The 14393-nt window shown below is 61.0% G+C and overlaps 1 protein-coding gene across 1 annotated transcript; it reads left to right on the top strand.

Annotated features, from left to right (window-relative positions):
• The first annotated feature begins 3504 nt into the window (after positions 1-3504).
• Positions 3505-13012, top strand: CDR2L (cerebellar degeneration related protein 2 like). Its single transcript, XM_062174791.1, is given in 6 exon segments — positions 3505-3621; positions 9680-9792; positions 10031-10179; positions 11020-11125; positions 11127-11185; positions 12040-13012. Coding segments are annotated over 6 exon segments (1383 nt in total). The 5' UTR covers positions 3505-3545; the 3' UTR covers positions 12920-13012.
• The last annotated feature ends 1381 nt before the right edge of the window (positions 13013-14393 follow it).

Below are 14393 nucleotides of genomic sequence, written 5' to 3'. Positions count from 1 at the left end.
AGTGGACCAGCAGATGGAGGATCTTGCTCTGTCTCTCCCTCTCTCTGAAACTGTGCCTAAAGATAGATTTATTTGTTTCTTTGTTTGTTTGTTTAAAAGGTAAGAGGTGCAGAGAGGGAGAGACATGGAAAGAGAAAGAGGTCTTCCATCTGCTGGTTCACTCCCCATATGGCTGAAACACTCTGGGCTGAGTTAGTCCAAAGCCAGGAGCCTGGAACTCCATGCAGGGGTCCAAGCACTTCGGCCAAATTTCACTGCTTTCCCAGGCGCGTTAGCAGGGCCCTAGATGGGAAGCAGACCAGCCGGTACTCTAACCAGCACCCATAGGGGATGCCCGTGTGGCGGCCTAACTCACTGTGCCACAGTCCAGCCCCCTGACTAGTTTTGCTAGCTTTGAACTTTATGTAAACAGAACCATAGAGTATTGGGATCAGCAGAACTGTGACCCCCAGAGACGCCCACAGCCTAATCCCCAAAGGCCTCCAAATGTCCTTATGACACAAAGACCTTTGTAGGTGCAATTAAACGGAAGACCTTGAGACAGAGACATCACCCTGGCTTCTTCGTGGGCCCAGCACGATCACAAAGGCCCTTACAGGGAGGCGGAAGGGGTCGGAGCGACAGGACGAGAGGAGGGCTCAACCCACCCCCCCACCCCTCACTCCCCCCCCCCCCCCGCTGCGGACTTGGCAGATGGAGGAAGGGACCACTAGCTGGGAACGTGGGCAGCCTCTAGAAGGCAGAGAATATTCCAGAAAACTTTCTCCCCAGGCGCCTCCAGAAGGGACACAGCCCTGCCACCGCACAGATCTTAGCCAGCAGAGTACGCATCAGACTTGGGACCTGTGGAACTGTAAGATAAACCTAGGCCGCTTCAAGCCTCTCCATGGTGGGTCATTTCTGACAGAAGCGACAGCAAACACGTACCACCAGTCTACACTCTCTGGCAGCTTTGGCTCACATCTTATTTGTACCTGTGTGGGCTGTTTTGAATAAGTGCCACTGTGAACATTTCTGTACCTGCTCAAGATTTATTTATTTTTTTGAAAGTCAGAGAAAGAGGAAGAGAGAGAGAGAGAGAGGAGAGAGAGAGAGAGAGAGAGAGAGAGAGAGAGAGAGAGAGAGAGAGAGGTCTTCCAACCACTGGTTCACTCCCCAGATGGCCGCAATGGGCAGCACTGGGCCATGCTGAAGCCAGGATCCAGGAGCTCCATCCAGGTCTCCCACGTGGGTAGCAGGGGCCCAAGCACTAGGGCCATATTTCACTGCTTTTCCCAGGCCTTAGCAGGAAGGTGGATCGGAAGTGGAGCAGTCGGGACGGGAACCAGTGCCCATATGGGGTGCAGGCATCACAGGCAGCGGCTTTACCTGCCACACCACAGCGCCAGCCCCTTGTACCTACGTTTGGTTCACACGTGTAGGTACCTCTGCTGCGTGTACATGGGCACAGGATGGCTGGGTTAGAGGATGTGCATAGACAGTGGGTGCTGCGATGCGTGCCTCAGGTGGGTGGACTCCCCCAGCTGCTGGGGGCTGCTGGCTGACGGTCCTCAGCTGCTAGGGGCTCTCTGAGAAATAGCTCAGCTGAGAAGAGGTCACAGGTGCTCCCAGAGCAGACAGCACCAGGTGACTGTTGCAGGCAGGGGATAAAAGGTCCCACGTCCACTGCCCCTTGGAGCAGCTTGGAAGGGCCACCCCAGACTCGGAGCTCTCTCGGGGTCAGGGGAGTGCACACCCCAATGCTGCTTTTCCCTCTGCCCAGCCCACTTCCTTCCCTGCCAGGGCTCCTAATCGACTTGCCCATGCTAACGCCCATCTGAGGATCTGCTACCCGGTGGTACAGCCTGCAGCAGCCATGCACGGCTTCTGGGGGTGTCGCAAAGTTTTCCCAGAGTGGCTGCCCCCAAGTCTACTCCCCCAGCAGTGCTGGAACACTAGGTGTTTTCTTTTCTTAAAACCCACTCCAGTGGGTGGGTAATAATACCTCATTGTAGTTTTTTTTTTTTTTTTTGACAGGCAGAGTGGACAGTGAGAGACAGAGACAGAGAGAAAGGTCTTCCTTTTGCCGTTGGTTCACCCTCCAATGGCCGCCGCGGTAGCGCGCTGCGGCCGGCGCACCGCGCTGTTCCGATGGCAGGAGCCAGGTGCTTCTCCTGGTCTCCCATGGGGTGCAGGGCCCAAGCACTTGGGTCATCCTCCACTGCACTCCCTGGCCACAGCAGAGAGCTGGCCTGGAAGAGGGGCAACCGGGACAGGATCGGTGCCCCGACCGGGACTAGAACCCGGTGTGCCGGCGCCGCAAGGCGGAGGATTAGCCTGTTGAGCCACGGCGCCGGCTCTCATTGTAGTTTAATTTGCATTTCCCTGAGGTCTCCTGCTTTTTGGGTCATTTGGGTAGCCTCTTCTGTCAAGCCTTTTACCCACTTTTCTACCGGGCTGTGTGCCTTTTTCCTAGGGATTTGCTAGTCTTTATATTTCGGATGCAAGTCCTTAGTTGGATATCTTGCAACACGCATTCAGAGTGGGGTCCACTCCGTGTCTCCACAGTACCAGCACAAGATGCATCCCCAGAACAACGAATTACCTTCTGAAAACTCCACCCGGAAAGAATGCTGGGACAGGCGCTCTTAACGGATATAGCAAGGCTCCCAAAGAGGAGCAGGAGACCCTTAAAGAGACAGCCCCAGAACGCAGGCCTCGCACCCTCACCCTTCTCCACTCCTGCTCGGTGGCTTCCCCAGCCACAGGCATTTATCTAAACACTTAAATTCTTAAATTAAAATTCATTCATTCGTTGAATGCCCCTGGAACATATCCATGGGCCCAGCCTGCTCGAGGCGCTGAGGACCGGGCTGTGAGCAAGGGAGAGGTCCTTGCTTCCAGGCGATCGCAAAGGAGCGATAACTACAGGGAAACAGAATAATCTCAAAACGAGAGACGTAAGCCGAGGTCGGACGCGGAGGGACGCAGGACCTGCGGGTTGACCCAGCAACTCCCGGGCCAGGGCTCCGGGGGGCGGATCCGGCCCCGCCTTAGTATTTGCATCCGCCTCCCGATTGGCTGCCGGTGGCTGGCCCCACCCCCCGGCGCGGGCAGCTCGGGAAGCGGCCGGCCGGCCCCGCCAAGATGCAGCGGCGGCTCCGGGTGTCGCCGGGCGGGCTAGGGGCATCGCGGGCCCGAGCCGGGCAGGGGGCGCCCACCGCGGCACCCGCGCGCTCCTAGCGCCCCAGATCTGCCGGCGGGCCCGGGCGCTCCCTGCCGCAGCCCTGCCCGCCGTCCCCACCCCTCCACCCTTTGTGCCGCCGCCGCCACCCCGCGCCCGGGCTCCGCTGGACCCCCGGCGGGTGCGGCACAGAGCGGCGCCAGGCCCCGCGAGGGCGCCCGGCCCTCGGCCGATGGCGAGGGAGCGCGGCGCGGCCCGGGGCGCCGCAGCCCGAGTCCGCGCCGCGGGAGGCCCGGGCCGACTCTACCGCATTGTCCCGGGCCCCGCGCCCCGGCCCTGAGCCGCGCCGCCGCAACGCCCGCCCACCCGCCGCCGCGGGGCCATGCGGAGAGCCGCGGGGATGGAGGACTTCTCCGCAGAGGAGGAGCCCTGGTACGACCCGCAGGACCTAGAGCAGGGTGAGCGCGGGGACCCCTGCCGCCGCTCCATTGTTGGGCGGGATCGCCCCGGGAAGGGCTGGGCCGGACCGGCGCGCCCGGCTCCGAGGAGGGTGCGTCGGGAGCAGGGGGCGGTGGAGACCCGCGCCGGACCGGGGCGGGGGTGGACCTGCCCAAGTTGGGGACGGACGTCGTGTGTCCCGAGGAGACAGAGTGCCCATCACCCAGCTCGCCCACCTCGCCTTGGGGGCGGCAGCCGGCCGAGTGCCCTGGTCTTGCGGGCCGAGCCCCGCTTGGAGGTCTTGGGCGGCCGGGAGGTGGCTCCTTCCTTGCGCTTCGCTGGGAGGGTGGGGTGTGTGTGGAGGGGGAAGTTGTCTCGCTCCACATCCAGGAGCACTCGTGCCTGCCAGGATTTCTGCGCTCTGAGACTCCCGGAAAGTTTCCCCAACTCCTTCCCGTCTGCGCAGGGAGCCGAGGAGAAGCAGAGAGCAGTCTCCAGGCTGCCCTCCCAGGGAGGGGTCCTCTGGCCCGGCCCGGCCCTGCCCTGCCCTGCTGCCCGGGAGTCCCCTCCCATGTGGCCCCGGTGGAGCCGTCAGGTTTGGGAATTGGAGATTAGAACCTCCGCCCCGCCCCCTCCCCATCGGAGGGCAGAGAGGACGACTGGAAGGGAGTTAGGAGCTACTGATGAGGTGGCCAAAGTGACATCACTGGGAGGAGGGGGTGGGGCTGTGGGACAGGAAGGAGGCTTGAGAGGGTCGGGCCCAGGCCTGCTGGGACTGGAGTCCCATCTCTGGGAGGCCGGAGCTGGAGGGGCAAGGAGACGCATCCTGGGAGAAGGGGCCTCCCCACCGTCCAAAGCAGGCCAGAGGGTGTGGGCCACAAGGCTGGGGCATGGTGTCGCCGCGCCCTGGCTCCCTCCCGTGGGGCCCAGCTGCGGCTTTGCCTGACCCTGCAGCCTTTGTCTTCTGGCCTGACCCACTTCTGTGCTCGTGTCCTTGTGCTGGGGACAGTGGGTTAACCAGTCTCCAGGGGCCAGCATGGCACTGGGGGTGCTGAGCCAAACCCTGTACTTTGCACCCCAGCCTCAGTGCCCGTGTCTGGAGAGAGATGCCCCACCCTGGCTGTGATGACCCCCTCCCCCATCCCAGACACCATCCCCAATTTTTCCCATCCACAGTCACCTCTGGGGCTCCATGGGAGGGCCAGGCCTGTCCTGGGACCTGGGATTAGTCACAGCTCTGACCCTCTGGGTGAACCTTGGCACATGGAGGAGGCTAGCGCGTAACTACATGTAGGTGGTACGGCATTAGGGGCAGCGGAAGCAGTGTGGAGGGCTTCCTGGAAGAGGTAGGCATAGCAGGAACAATCGGAAGCTAGCCCCATCTCATCTAATTCCCGCGCCTCTAACGAAGGAACTGGGGAGCAGGGTGGGTGTTGTGCAGCTTCCTGAGAGAGAGGTATCCCCGATCCCAGCGGGCCAGGAGGCCCAGCTCCGAGGCTGTGTTGGGGTCGTTCCTGCAGGCCCCTACTTCTCTGGCCCTGCTGGTCTGTAGCAGTCAGCCCAGCCCAGCAGCCCCAGTGGTAGATGGAACCCAGGAACGAGGAGGGAAACTGGAAATAAGACAGGTTCAGAAGAAAGCCAAAACTGGAGGGCTGCTTGCCGTGGGGCAGGTGCTCTGCTGAGCCCGGGGCCTGGGCTCACCCTCTGAGCACTTCACGCCCTGGAGACAGAAAGGGGCTCAGACTAACAGCGGGACCAGAGCGGGAGGGGTTGGCAGCCCCTCCGGGCCAGTGACAGTGGCACTTGGAAGGTTCATGCCAAGGGCTGGAGGGCAGAGAGCGGGTCCCCAGGCAGAGGCAGGCGGACAGGCAGGCATTCCGGGGGAGGGCTTGGAGCCGCATGGAAAGACGGGGAAGTAGGGGTAGAGGGCAACTTCTGAGGCGCCAGCCCCCTTCTCTCTGGGAACCACGCGTAGGCAGTGGGATGGACAGGGCGGAGCATGGGCCGAAGGCCAGCCGCAGTGAGGGTCAGGTGTCTGTTCATCCCAAAATTCTCTTCTACACAGCTGTTCCCTGGCTGCCCCCGAGTGGCCCAGGAAGTGACTTTCCCAGCTGGCTCCTGGTCTCCCGTCCTGGGCTGTGTCGCCCTGCACTGAGGGTGGGCGCTGACTTCAACTCCCAGCAGCGTGGCCATGGAGATCCCAGCTGACCTTGATGCCGCCCTGTCCCTGTGGGAGGAGGCGGATGGGACAGGCGAGGTCCCAGACTCTCACCGTGTTCCCTCTGCACAAGCACCTGCAAAAATAGAAAAGGCCATTAATTATTAAGCACGGGGCTCTCTTCCTGCCCCTCTCCCTCCCCCACCCAGGGCCAGGCATGGCAGGCCCTGTGGGCACCTCTTTCCAGGCCGAGAGCTGGCTGCTGAGTCACGGGTTTGCTGTCCTCGGCACCTGCCCTCTGCACCCTTGTCCAGGGTGACCTTGAGTCCCTCCCACCTTGGGGCAGACATGGAGGGAAAGATGGCCGATGGCCTTCCTCCACCCTGGGGCCCACGGGCAACTTGGCCTGGTTCTGTGGACCCGCTTTCTGGCGTACACCAACGGCCTCAGCCTGTGGGCAGTCGCAGGGACCACAGCCCGGATACTCCCTGAAGGAGGACTTGGATGTTGCCAAGGCTTTGGCACCATGGCCTTGAACTCTGGTTAAGTCGAGGGAGCTCTGTGCCAGCCACCCACGTGGCACGTGTGCCCTGATGCCCCCCACAGGAGGTGGAGTCCATCCAGGCTCCCAGGGTGGGGAGCGTCCAGGAGGTGGCCCTGGGTTCTTTGGCCTTGCACCTGAATTCTTGGGTTCTGCCTGGGGGTGAGCAGCACCGTGGCTGACACATTCAGGGGTCAGGAGGAAGTCCCTGTGGTGCGCTTGTCCTGAACAGGGGTGGACTTGCCAAGCTCTCAGGTAACTGCCAAGGCACCCAGTGTCACACACAGCTGCAGTGCCACAGCTGGTGTGTCACATTTACGCTTTTGCCCAAGCTACAGTTAATAAATTCCTACAGCCAGCATCCTCATTGCCCTGGTAGGTGTATGTTAGGTAGGTAGTTTATCTTGGCACCCTCTCGGGCGAGTTAATTGCCCAAGGCTGCAGGTTCTTGCCTGTGATCTCTCTCCTTTAGTTTGGGGTTCGTGTGATGGCCACAGTAGGGGTTGGGAAGGCGACTTCTGTCTTCCCAGCCTGGGTCGAAGCAGCCTTGCTCTGGGACAGCAGCTCTGCACCTCGGTCCACACCCCACCCCCACCCCCAGGTGACACCTGGGCACAGTGCCCTCCTCCCGGCTCTGGCTGCTTCAACACCTCTGGGCATGGGAGCAGAGCCAGGTTTGTTCCCTGGCAGGCAGCGTGGCCGTTTGCCCAGGCCTGGTGGCTGGTCTGACGCTCTCAGCTTTCACCAGGTCCGTCCTGCCCCCAGCGGGGCTGAGAGCGAGCCCAAGGTTCTGTTCCCGGCTGCCCACCGAGAGGCCCTCTCTGCAGAGCTGACCTGGAGAACGCGCCCAGCTCAGGGCGGCAGTGGGCTCGGCTGACACAGGTGTATCCAGGACACCGACCAGGAGGGCGTGGAGAGCCCACCCTTGCTCTAGGGGTGTTGGAGTATCCCTGGGTTTCAAAAGGGAACGCCTGAGAGAGCTTAAGGTCTGCCCCCACACATATCATCTGGCACCCGCAGGGTTGCCTGTGCTCACGCCGATCGGAATCTACACCATCAGCTGCTCTGGGGGGTCTGCGTCTAGGAGGTCTCCCAGGGAAACAAGCCATGACTCCCACAAGGGTTTTCTACAGCCTCATTTCATTTTAAAGATTTATTTATTTCTGAGGCCGGTGCTGTGGCGTAGAGGGTTAACGCCCTGGCCTGAAGTGCCGGCATCCCATATGGGCACCGGTTCGAGACCTGGCCACTCCACTTCCAATCCAGCTCTCTGCTATGGCCTGGGATAGCAGTAGAAGATGGCCCAAGTCCTTGGGCCTCTGCACCCACGTGGGAGACCCGGATGGAGCTCCTGGCTCCTGGCTTCTGATCGGCACAGCTCCAGCCATTGCAACCATCTGGGGAGTGAACCAGTGCATGGAAGACCTCTCTCTCCCTCTCTCTGCCTCTCTTCTCTCTGTATAACTCTGACCTTCAAATAAATAAATCAGTCTTTTAAAAAAAAAGATATATTTATTTATTTAAAGAGTTACAGAGAGGGAGAGAGAGAGAGATCTTCCACCTGCTGGTTCACTCCCCAAATGGCCCCAACAGCCAGGGCTGGGCCAGACCAAAGCCAGGAGCCAGGAGCTTCTTCTGGGTCTCCCACGTGGCTGCAGGGGCCCAAGCACTTGGGCCTACGGTTTCATTTTAATAGAGGAAAAGTTGGAGATGCCTTCTAAAGGCCCCAGTAAGCACAGTTTGGGGCAGGCGCGCAGAGACCTGGGCTCAGTGGGATGTCCTGCAGCCGCCACAGATGTCCCTCAGGTCCCTGTGACACAGAAAGCCACCCGGGCCACATTTGTTGTGGGCAGACAGTGAGGGCAGAAGAGCATGAAGCTGTTCACAGAAAATGTGGCCTTTCACTCAGGCACAGAGCTGTTTGGGAGGATGGCCACCAGGATGCCAAGAGTGCCTTTCTCTGGGTGGTCTCTCCTCTCTTCTTTTTTCCGCCTGATTCTCCCACGACCCCCCCCCCCCCCGCCCCCGCCCGCCCCGGCCAACACACACACACAGTGTAGTTTCCATAACACAGTGACAGTTTGCTTTAAAAACCATTTCAGGGGCTGGCGCTGAGGTACAGCAGGTAAGGCCACCACCTGCAGTGCCGCCATCCCATATGGGCACCGGTTCGAGTCCCAGCTGCTCCACTTCCGATCCAGCTCTCCGCTATGGCCTGGGAAAGCAGTAGAAGGTGGCCCAAGGACCCTGCACCCACATGGGAGACCTAGAGGAAGCTCCTGGCTCCTGGCTTCAGATTGGCTCAGCTCCGGCTGTTGTGGCCATCTGGGGAGTGAACCAGCGGATGGAAGACCTCTCTCTCTGTCTCTGTCTCTCTCTGAAACCCTGCCTTTCAAATAAATTAAAAAAAAAAAAAAAAGCCATTTCAGGCCACATTCATTTGTCTGTAGAATTCCCAGACAGAGATCTAAGATTGCATAGAGGGCATATTTTCAAGTCATTCCCCCTTTTTTAAAAAAGATTATTTATTTATTTGAAAGGCAGAGTAACACAGAGAGAACTTCCATCTGCCGGTTCACCTCCCTAATGGCCGAAATGGCCGGGGCTGGATCAGGTTAAAGCCAGGAGCCTGGAACTCCATCTGGGTCTCCCACATGGGTGGCAGGGGCCCAGGTACGTGGGCCATCTTCTGTTGCTTTCCCAGGCGCATTACCAGGGAGCTGGCTGGAAGTGGCACAGCTGGGACTCATGGGAGGTTGGCGTTGCAGGCGGTGGCTTAACCCATTATGCCACAACAGCAGACCCCAGGTAGGTTTTATTGTCACCATGTTTTTTGGTTTTTTTTTGTTTTTAAGATTTAATTATGTATTTGAAAGGCAGAGTGACAGAGAGAGAGGGAGAGAGGGAGAGAGAGATGTTCCATATACTGGTTCACTCCCCAAATGGCCACAACAGCCAGGACGGGGTGAGGCTGAAGCCAGGAGTCAGGGTGGCAGGAACTCTAGGACTTGGGCCGTCCTCCACTGCTTTCCCAGCTGCATTAGGGAACAGAATGGGAAGTGGAACAGCCGGGACTCGAACCGGCGCCCATCTGGGATGCCGGCCTCACAGCCGGTGGTTGCCTTGTGCTACAACGCCGGCCCCGAGAGACAGCACGGATTTGCAGGAGGAGAGCGAGCAACCCTGGGAGCCCCTGGGGACAGGACGTGCAGGGCGGAAGCACAGCCATCCCAGGGCTGAGCTCCTGGCTCCCATTCGCTGCCGGGCCCGGAGCTCCCGGAGAGCGGCCCCTGGGTGTCTGAGGTCCCTGACGCCCAGAACAGGATGAGCGCTCGGAACGCTCACGGGAACTTTCTGGTTTGTCCGCCTCTTGCTGCAGACTTGCACCTGGCCGCGGAGCTGGGGAAGACCCTGCTGGAGAGGAACAAGGAGCTGGAGGAGTCCCTGCAGCACATGTACTCCACCAACGAGGAGCAAGTGCAGGAGATCGAGGTGAGGCGCCTGCCTTGGCCCCAGCATGCCTTTGTGCCACCTAGCAAAAGGCCCCTCGCGGCAGACAACTGTGGTCCAACAGCCTTGTGCAGTCCACCCCTTGCGCAACTGCCCCATCTTTTCCCCCTACCCATGGACAGGAATACCTCAAAGCACGCCTGTCCTCGGGAGTGGTGGGAGGGACACAGACCCCTGCCCCACTCCAGAGGGTACTGAGACCCCACCCCCACTCCTCTAGTACCTGACTAAGCAGCTGGACACGCTGAGACACGTGAATGAGCAGCACGCCAAAGTGTACGAGCAGCTGGACCTCACCGCCCGAGACCTGGAGCTGACCAACCAGAAGCTGGTGCTGGAGAGCAAGGCTGCCCAGCAGAAGATCCATGGGTGAGCGCCGGGGCCGGGCGCGGTGACTCGTGTGCTGCTCCGGGTACCCGAGGGGGCAGGACTTTGCCCCTGCTGATTTTACATGGCCCAGTACCCTGCCCACAACCCTCATTCTGGTTTGCTTGTTTGTTCTTAGATTTATTTATTTACTTGAAAGGCAGAGAGAGAGAGAGAGAGAGAGAGAGAGAGAGAGAGATCTTCCATCCACTGGTTCACTTTTCAAATGGCCACAACAGCCAGGGCTGGGCCAGGCTGAAGCCAGGAGCCTAGAACTCCATTCAGGTCTCCCACGTGGGTGGTTGCAACCCAAGCACTTGGGTCGTCTTCTGCTGCCATCCCCTGCACGTTAGCAGGGAGCTGGATCGGAAGCAGAGCAGCCTGGGACTCAAACTGGCATCCATCTGGGATGCTGGCATCACAGGCAGTGGCTTAACCCACTGTGTCACGGCGCCCACAACCCTTGTTTAGGCACCAGCGTACCAGGCTCAGCTTAGGTGCTGGGGACATAAGGAGGGGGCACAGGACACTGTCTGCTCCCGGGAGCCGCAGCCTGGGAGCCAGTGCGCAGGTTTTACTGCAGGATATCGGGGTTGACAAGGGAGAGAGAAGTGCCCGAGGGGCTTAGGTGGCACCTGCTCAGCCAGCAGGTGTGGGAGAAGGTAGGTCCTCAGGCACACAGAGAGGGCCCGCGCGACCTCAGCTCCAGGCAGCTCGGCCTGGGTTGCCTGTGTGTCCCCTACCTCACATCCTCCCACCCGCAGGGAGCCAGAGCTCCAGGGAGGAGGGCTGGCCCCGCCCCCTGAGAACCCCTCCCGTGAGTGTCCCCCACTCCAACCCCAGGCTGACGGAGACCATTGAGCGCCTGCAGGCCCAGGTAGAGGAGCTGCAGGCCCAGGTGGAGCAGCTGCGGGACCTGGAGCAGCTGCGAGTGCGCAGGGAGAAGCGGGGAGCGCAGACGCACCATCCACACCTTCCCCTGTCTCAAGGAGCTGTGCACCAGTGCCCGGTAGGTGAGGGCTGCAGCCCGGGGAAGAAGGAGAGGGTGGGCGGCGGGCTGCAGGTGGGGCGGAGAGCAGGTGCATCGTGCAGGCTGGGGGAGGGGCTGTTGCTAGTGCTGGTTGTAGCCCTGGTGTTTGCCGAGCACTGTGTATGCCCCACTGTGCCCATGTCCTGCAGAGAGGTGCATTTTATTCTGCCCACGCCTCCGGTGAAAATGCAGATGCTGCAAGGCTGTGCCTTATCCCAGGTCACCTGTCTATTTATGTTTTGAAAGATTTGTTTATTTGAAAGGCAGAGTGACAGTCAACGAGAGAGAGAGAGAGAGAGAGCAGATTTTCCATCTGCTGTTTCATTCTTCCAAATACCCACAATAACCAAATCTGGGCCAAGCTAAAACCAGGAGCCAGGAACTCCATCCGGGTCTCCCACATGGGTGGTTTGGAACCCAAGCACTTGGGTCGTCTTCTGCTGCCTCCCAGGCACATGAGCAGGGAGCTGGATTGGAAATGCAGAGTGGCTAGGACTTGAAGCAGCGCTCCCATAAGGGGTGCCAGTGTCCCAGGCAGCTGCTTCATCTACCTGGCCACTACACCTGCCCAAGCTCACCTGCTTAGGAAGAGGCACAGCCAGGTTTCTGATCCCGCAGAGCCTCCCATTGCTGAGCGAGGAGCAAGGGCAGAGCCCTGGCCAAGGTGGCCTGTGGTCCTCAACAGCCTCCCAGGCCCTGAGCAGTGGGAGGAGCAGAGAGGCCTGGGTTAACCGGCCCAGCAGACAAGAGAGGAAGATGTGTAAGTGCGCACGGCTGGGCGGCAGCCTTGGCCGTGACTGCTGCCCTCTGCCCACCTGCCCCGACACTCCCAGGTGCGAGGACGCCTTCCGCCTGCACAGTTCCTCCCTGGAGCTGGGCCCGCGGCCGCTGGAGCAGGAGAACGAGAGGCTGCAGACCCTGGTGGGGGTGCTGCGGTCCCAGGTGAGCCAGGAGCGGCAGCGCAAGGAGCGCGCGGAGCGCGAGTACACGGCCGTGCTGCAGGAGTACTCGGACCTGGAGCGGCAGCTGTGCGACATGGAGGGCTGCCGCCTGCGCGTGCAGGAGCTGGAGGCCGAGCTGCTGGAGCTGCAGCAGATGAAGCAGGCCAAGACCTACCTGCTGGCCCGGGAGGACCACCTGGCCGAGGCCTTGCTCGCGCCCCTCACCCACGCCCCCGAGACCGACGACCCTCAGCCGGGCAGCGAGGACGACTCCGGCACCCAGGACGGCGTCTCGTCTCCCGACCACGCCGTGCGCAAGAGCTGCAGCGACACGGCGCTCAACGCCATCGTGGCCAAAGACCCAGCCGGCCGGCACGCGGGCCACCTGACGCTGCACGCCAACAGCGTGCGCAAGCGCGGGATGTCCATCCTGCGGGAGGTGGACGAGCAGTACCACGCGCTGCTCGACAAGTACGAGGAGCTGCTGAGCAAATGCCGGCAGCACGGGGCCGGCGTGCGGCACGCCGGCGTGCAGACCTCGCGGCCCATCTCCCGGGACAGCTCGTGGAGGGACCTGCGCGGGGGCGAGGAGGGCCCGGGGGAGGCCAAGGCCGGGGAGAAGAGCCTGAGCCAGCACGTGGAGGCCGTGGACAAGCGGCTGGAGCAGAGCCAGCCCGAGTACAAGGCGCTCTTCAAGGAGATCTTCTCCAGGATCCAGAAGACCAAGGCCGACATCAACGCCACCAAACTCAAGACTCACAGCGGCAAGTGACCCCCTCCGGCCCACAGCCTCCCTGGGGGGTGGGGGGCGGGCCACGGGGTCCCTCCCGCCTGCACCGTGCAGCGTCAGGCTAGTGAGAGAGCCCGGTAGCAGCAATATAGCAGAGCAGGTGGCTGCTCCGGGAGGCCATGCGGCATGGGGTCCCCCCGGAAGTGGAGGCGGCCAGCCTGTCCTGCCTTCGAATCAAAGCCAAACGTCCCAGCTCCCCCGGGGACTCCGAGGCTTCCCATGCCCTGGCTTACTCACCCTGGGCCTCGCCCTCAGATGGGTGGCCAGGCTTCTAAAGCCATTCTGTAGCGGTTGGCTCTTTTTTTTTTTTTTTAATTTCAATTTTTCTGAGAGATTTGCAATGCAAGGTCTCCTCGACCCCTTGCTACTGGAAACACTTGAAAGGGGGGCCTCGGAGCCGGCTGTGGCAGGCTCTGGGGTCTCCTGGACCACCCACTGCTTCTCACCAGGCACTACTCGCTGTCATTCCCCTAGCGCTAGCTGCCCACCCCCAGGGTCCTGAGCAGGTGGCAGATGGCCCCTGCTCCAACCTTGGTGCGTTCCCTGCGCTCACCACAGATCTGTAGCCAATCACAGGAGGCCAAGAGGGAGCCTCAGGCCAGCCTCCTCGCAGACCAGCCCCGGAAATGCCTTCTGGGCTCTAAGCCTTTGTAGGGGCCAGGTGTGGGGAGCCTGCCCTCTGCCTCTGCCGCCCCTCTCCGTGCCCGCCCCTGACTCAGGGACCATGACATCTCGTGCACTCCATGCTCCCCACAGGCCCAGCCTGGTGCCGGTCACAGCCCCCAGGACGTCCTCCTGGGCAGGTGCCACCAACCAGAGGGCCCAGTGTCCATGCTCACCCCCCTTCCCTGGGGACTACCTGGGACTCACCCTGCGCTGAACGGTACTGAAACGGGACGAGGACAAGAACCATGTTCTCTCCTTCCCTCTTGTCCTTTGTGGGGGAGGGGGCTTGAGCACCCAGGAGGGTTGAGGCTTCACGGACTCAAGCTTCAGCTAAGAGGAGCCCCGCACAGCCCGGGGCTTCTGGTTCTGTCTGCCGCCTCCCCTGGAACCCCGGGAGTCAGAGGAGCGGAGCCGTCCGGTGGCAGGTGGTGGCCCCGGCTTCTGTGCTGGGAGCCCAGTGGGAACCTTGATGCCTTATTTATTTCTAAGGGGTAAAGGGGTTTTCTCAACAAGCACGCCCAACCTCCCTGGAGACCACCCTGCCCTCCAGGCGGCACTGTGACGCGAGCTGGCGGCCGGGTCCCTGGGCTTGTGCGAGTCGGACCTTCTGTCATTTGGGGCTGGGCAGCTCCCGGCCCTCGCTGTGTCTCTGTCGGGGAGGGGATGGTGGAGAGCTCCGGCCTGTTTGCTCCCCAGCTCTGTAGCAGCCACTGAGTAGCATCACTTCTGAAGCATACACGAGAGATATATTTACAAATGCTTTATTCTCTTCTTTAATAAAAAATGCGTC

This window comes from Lepus europaeus, chromosome 18 (genome assembly GCF_033115175.1).
Source record: "Lepus europaeus isolate LE1 chromosome 18, mLepTim1.pri, whole genome shotgun sequence".
Lineage (NCBI taxonomy): Eukaryota > Metazoa > Chordata > Mammalia > Lagomorpha > Leporidae > Lepus > Lepus europaeus.
This window is presented reverse-complemented; position numbering and strand designations above follow the sequence as displayed.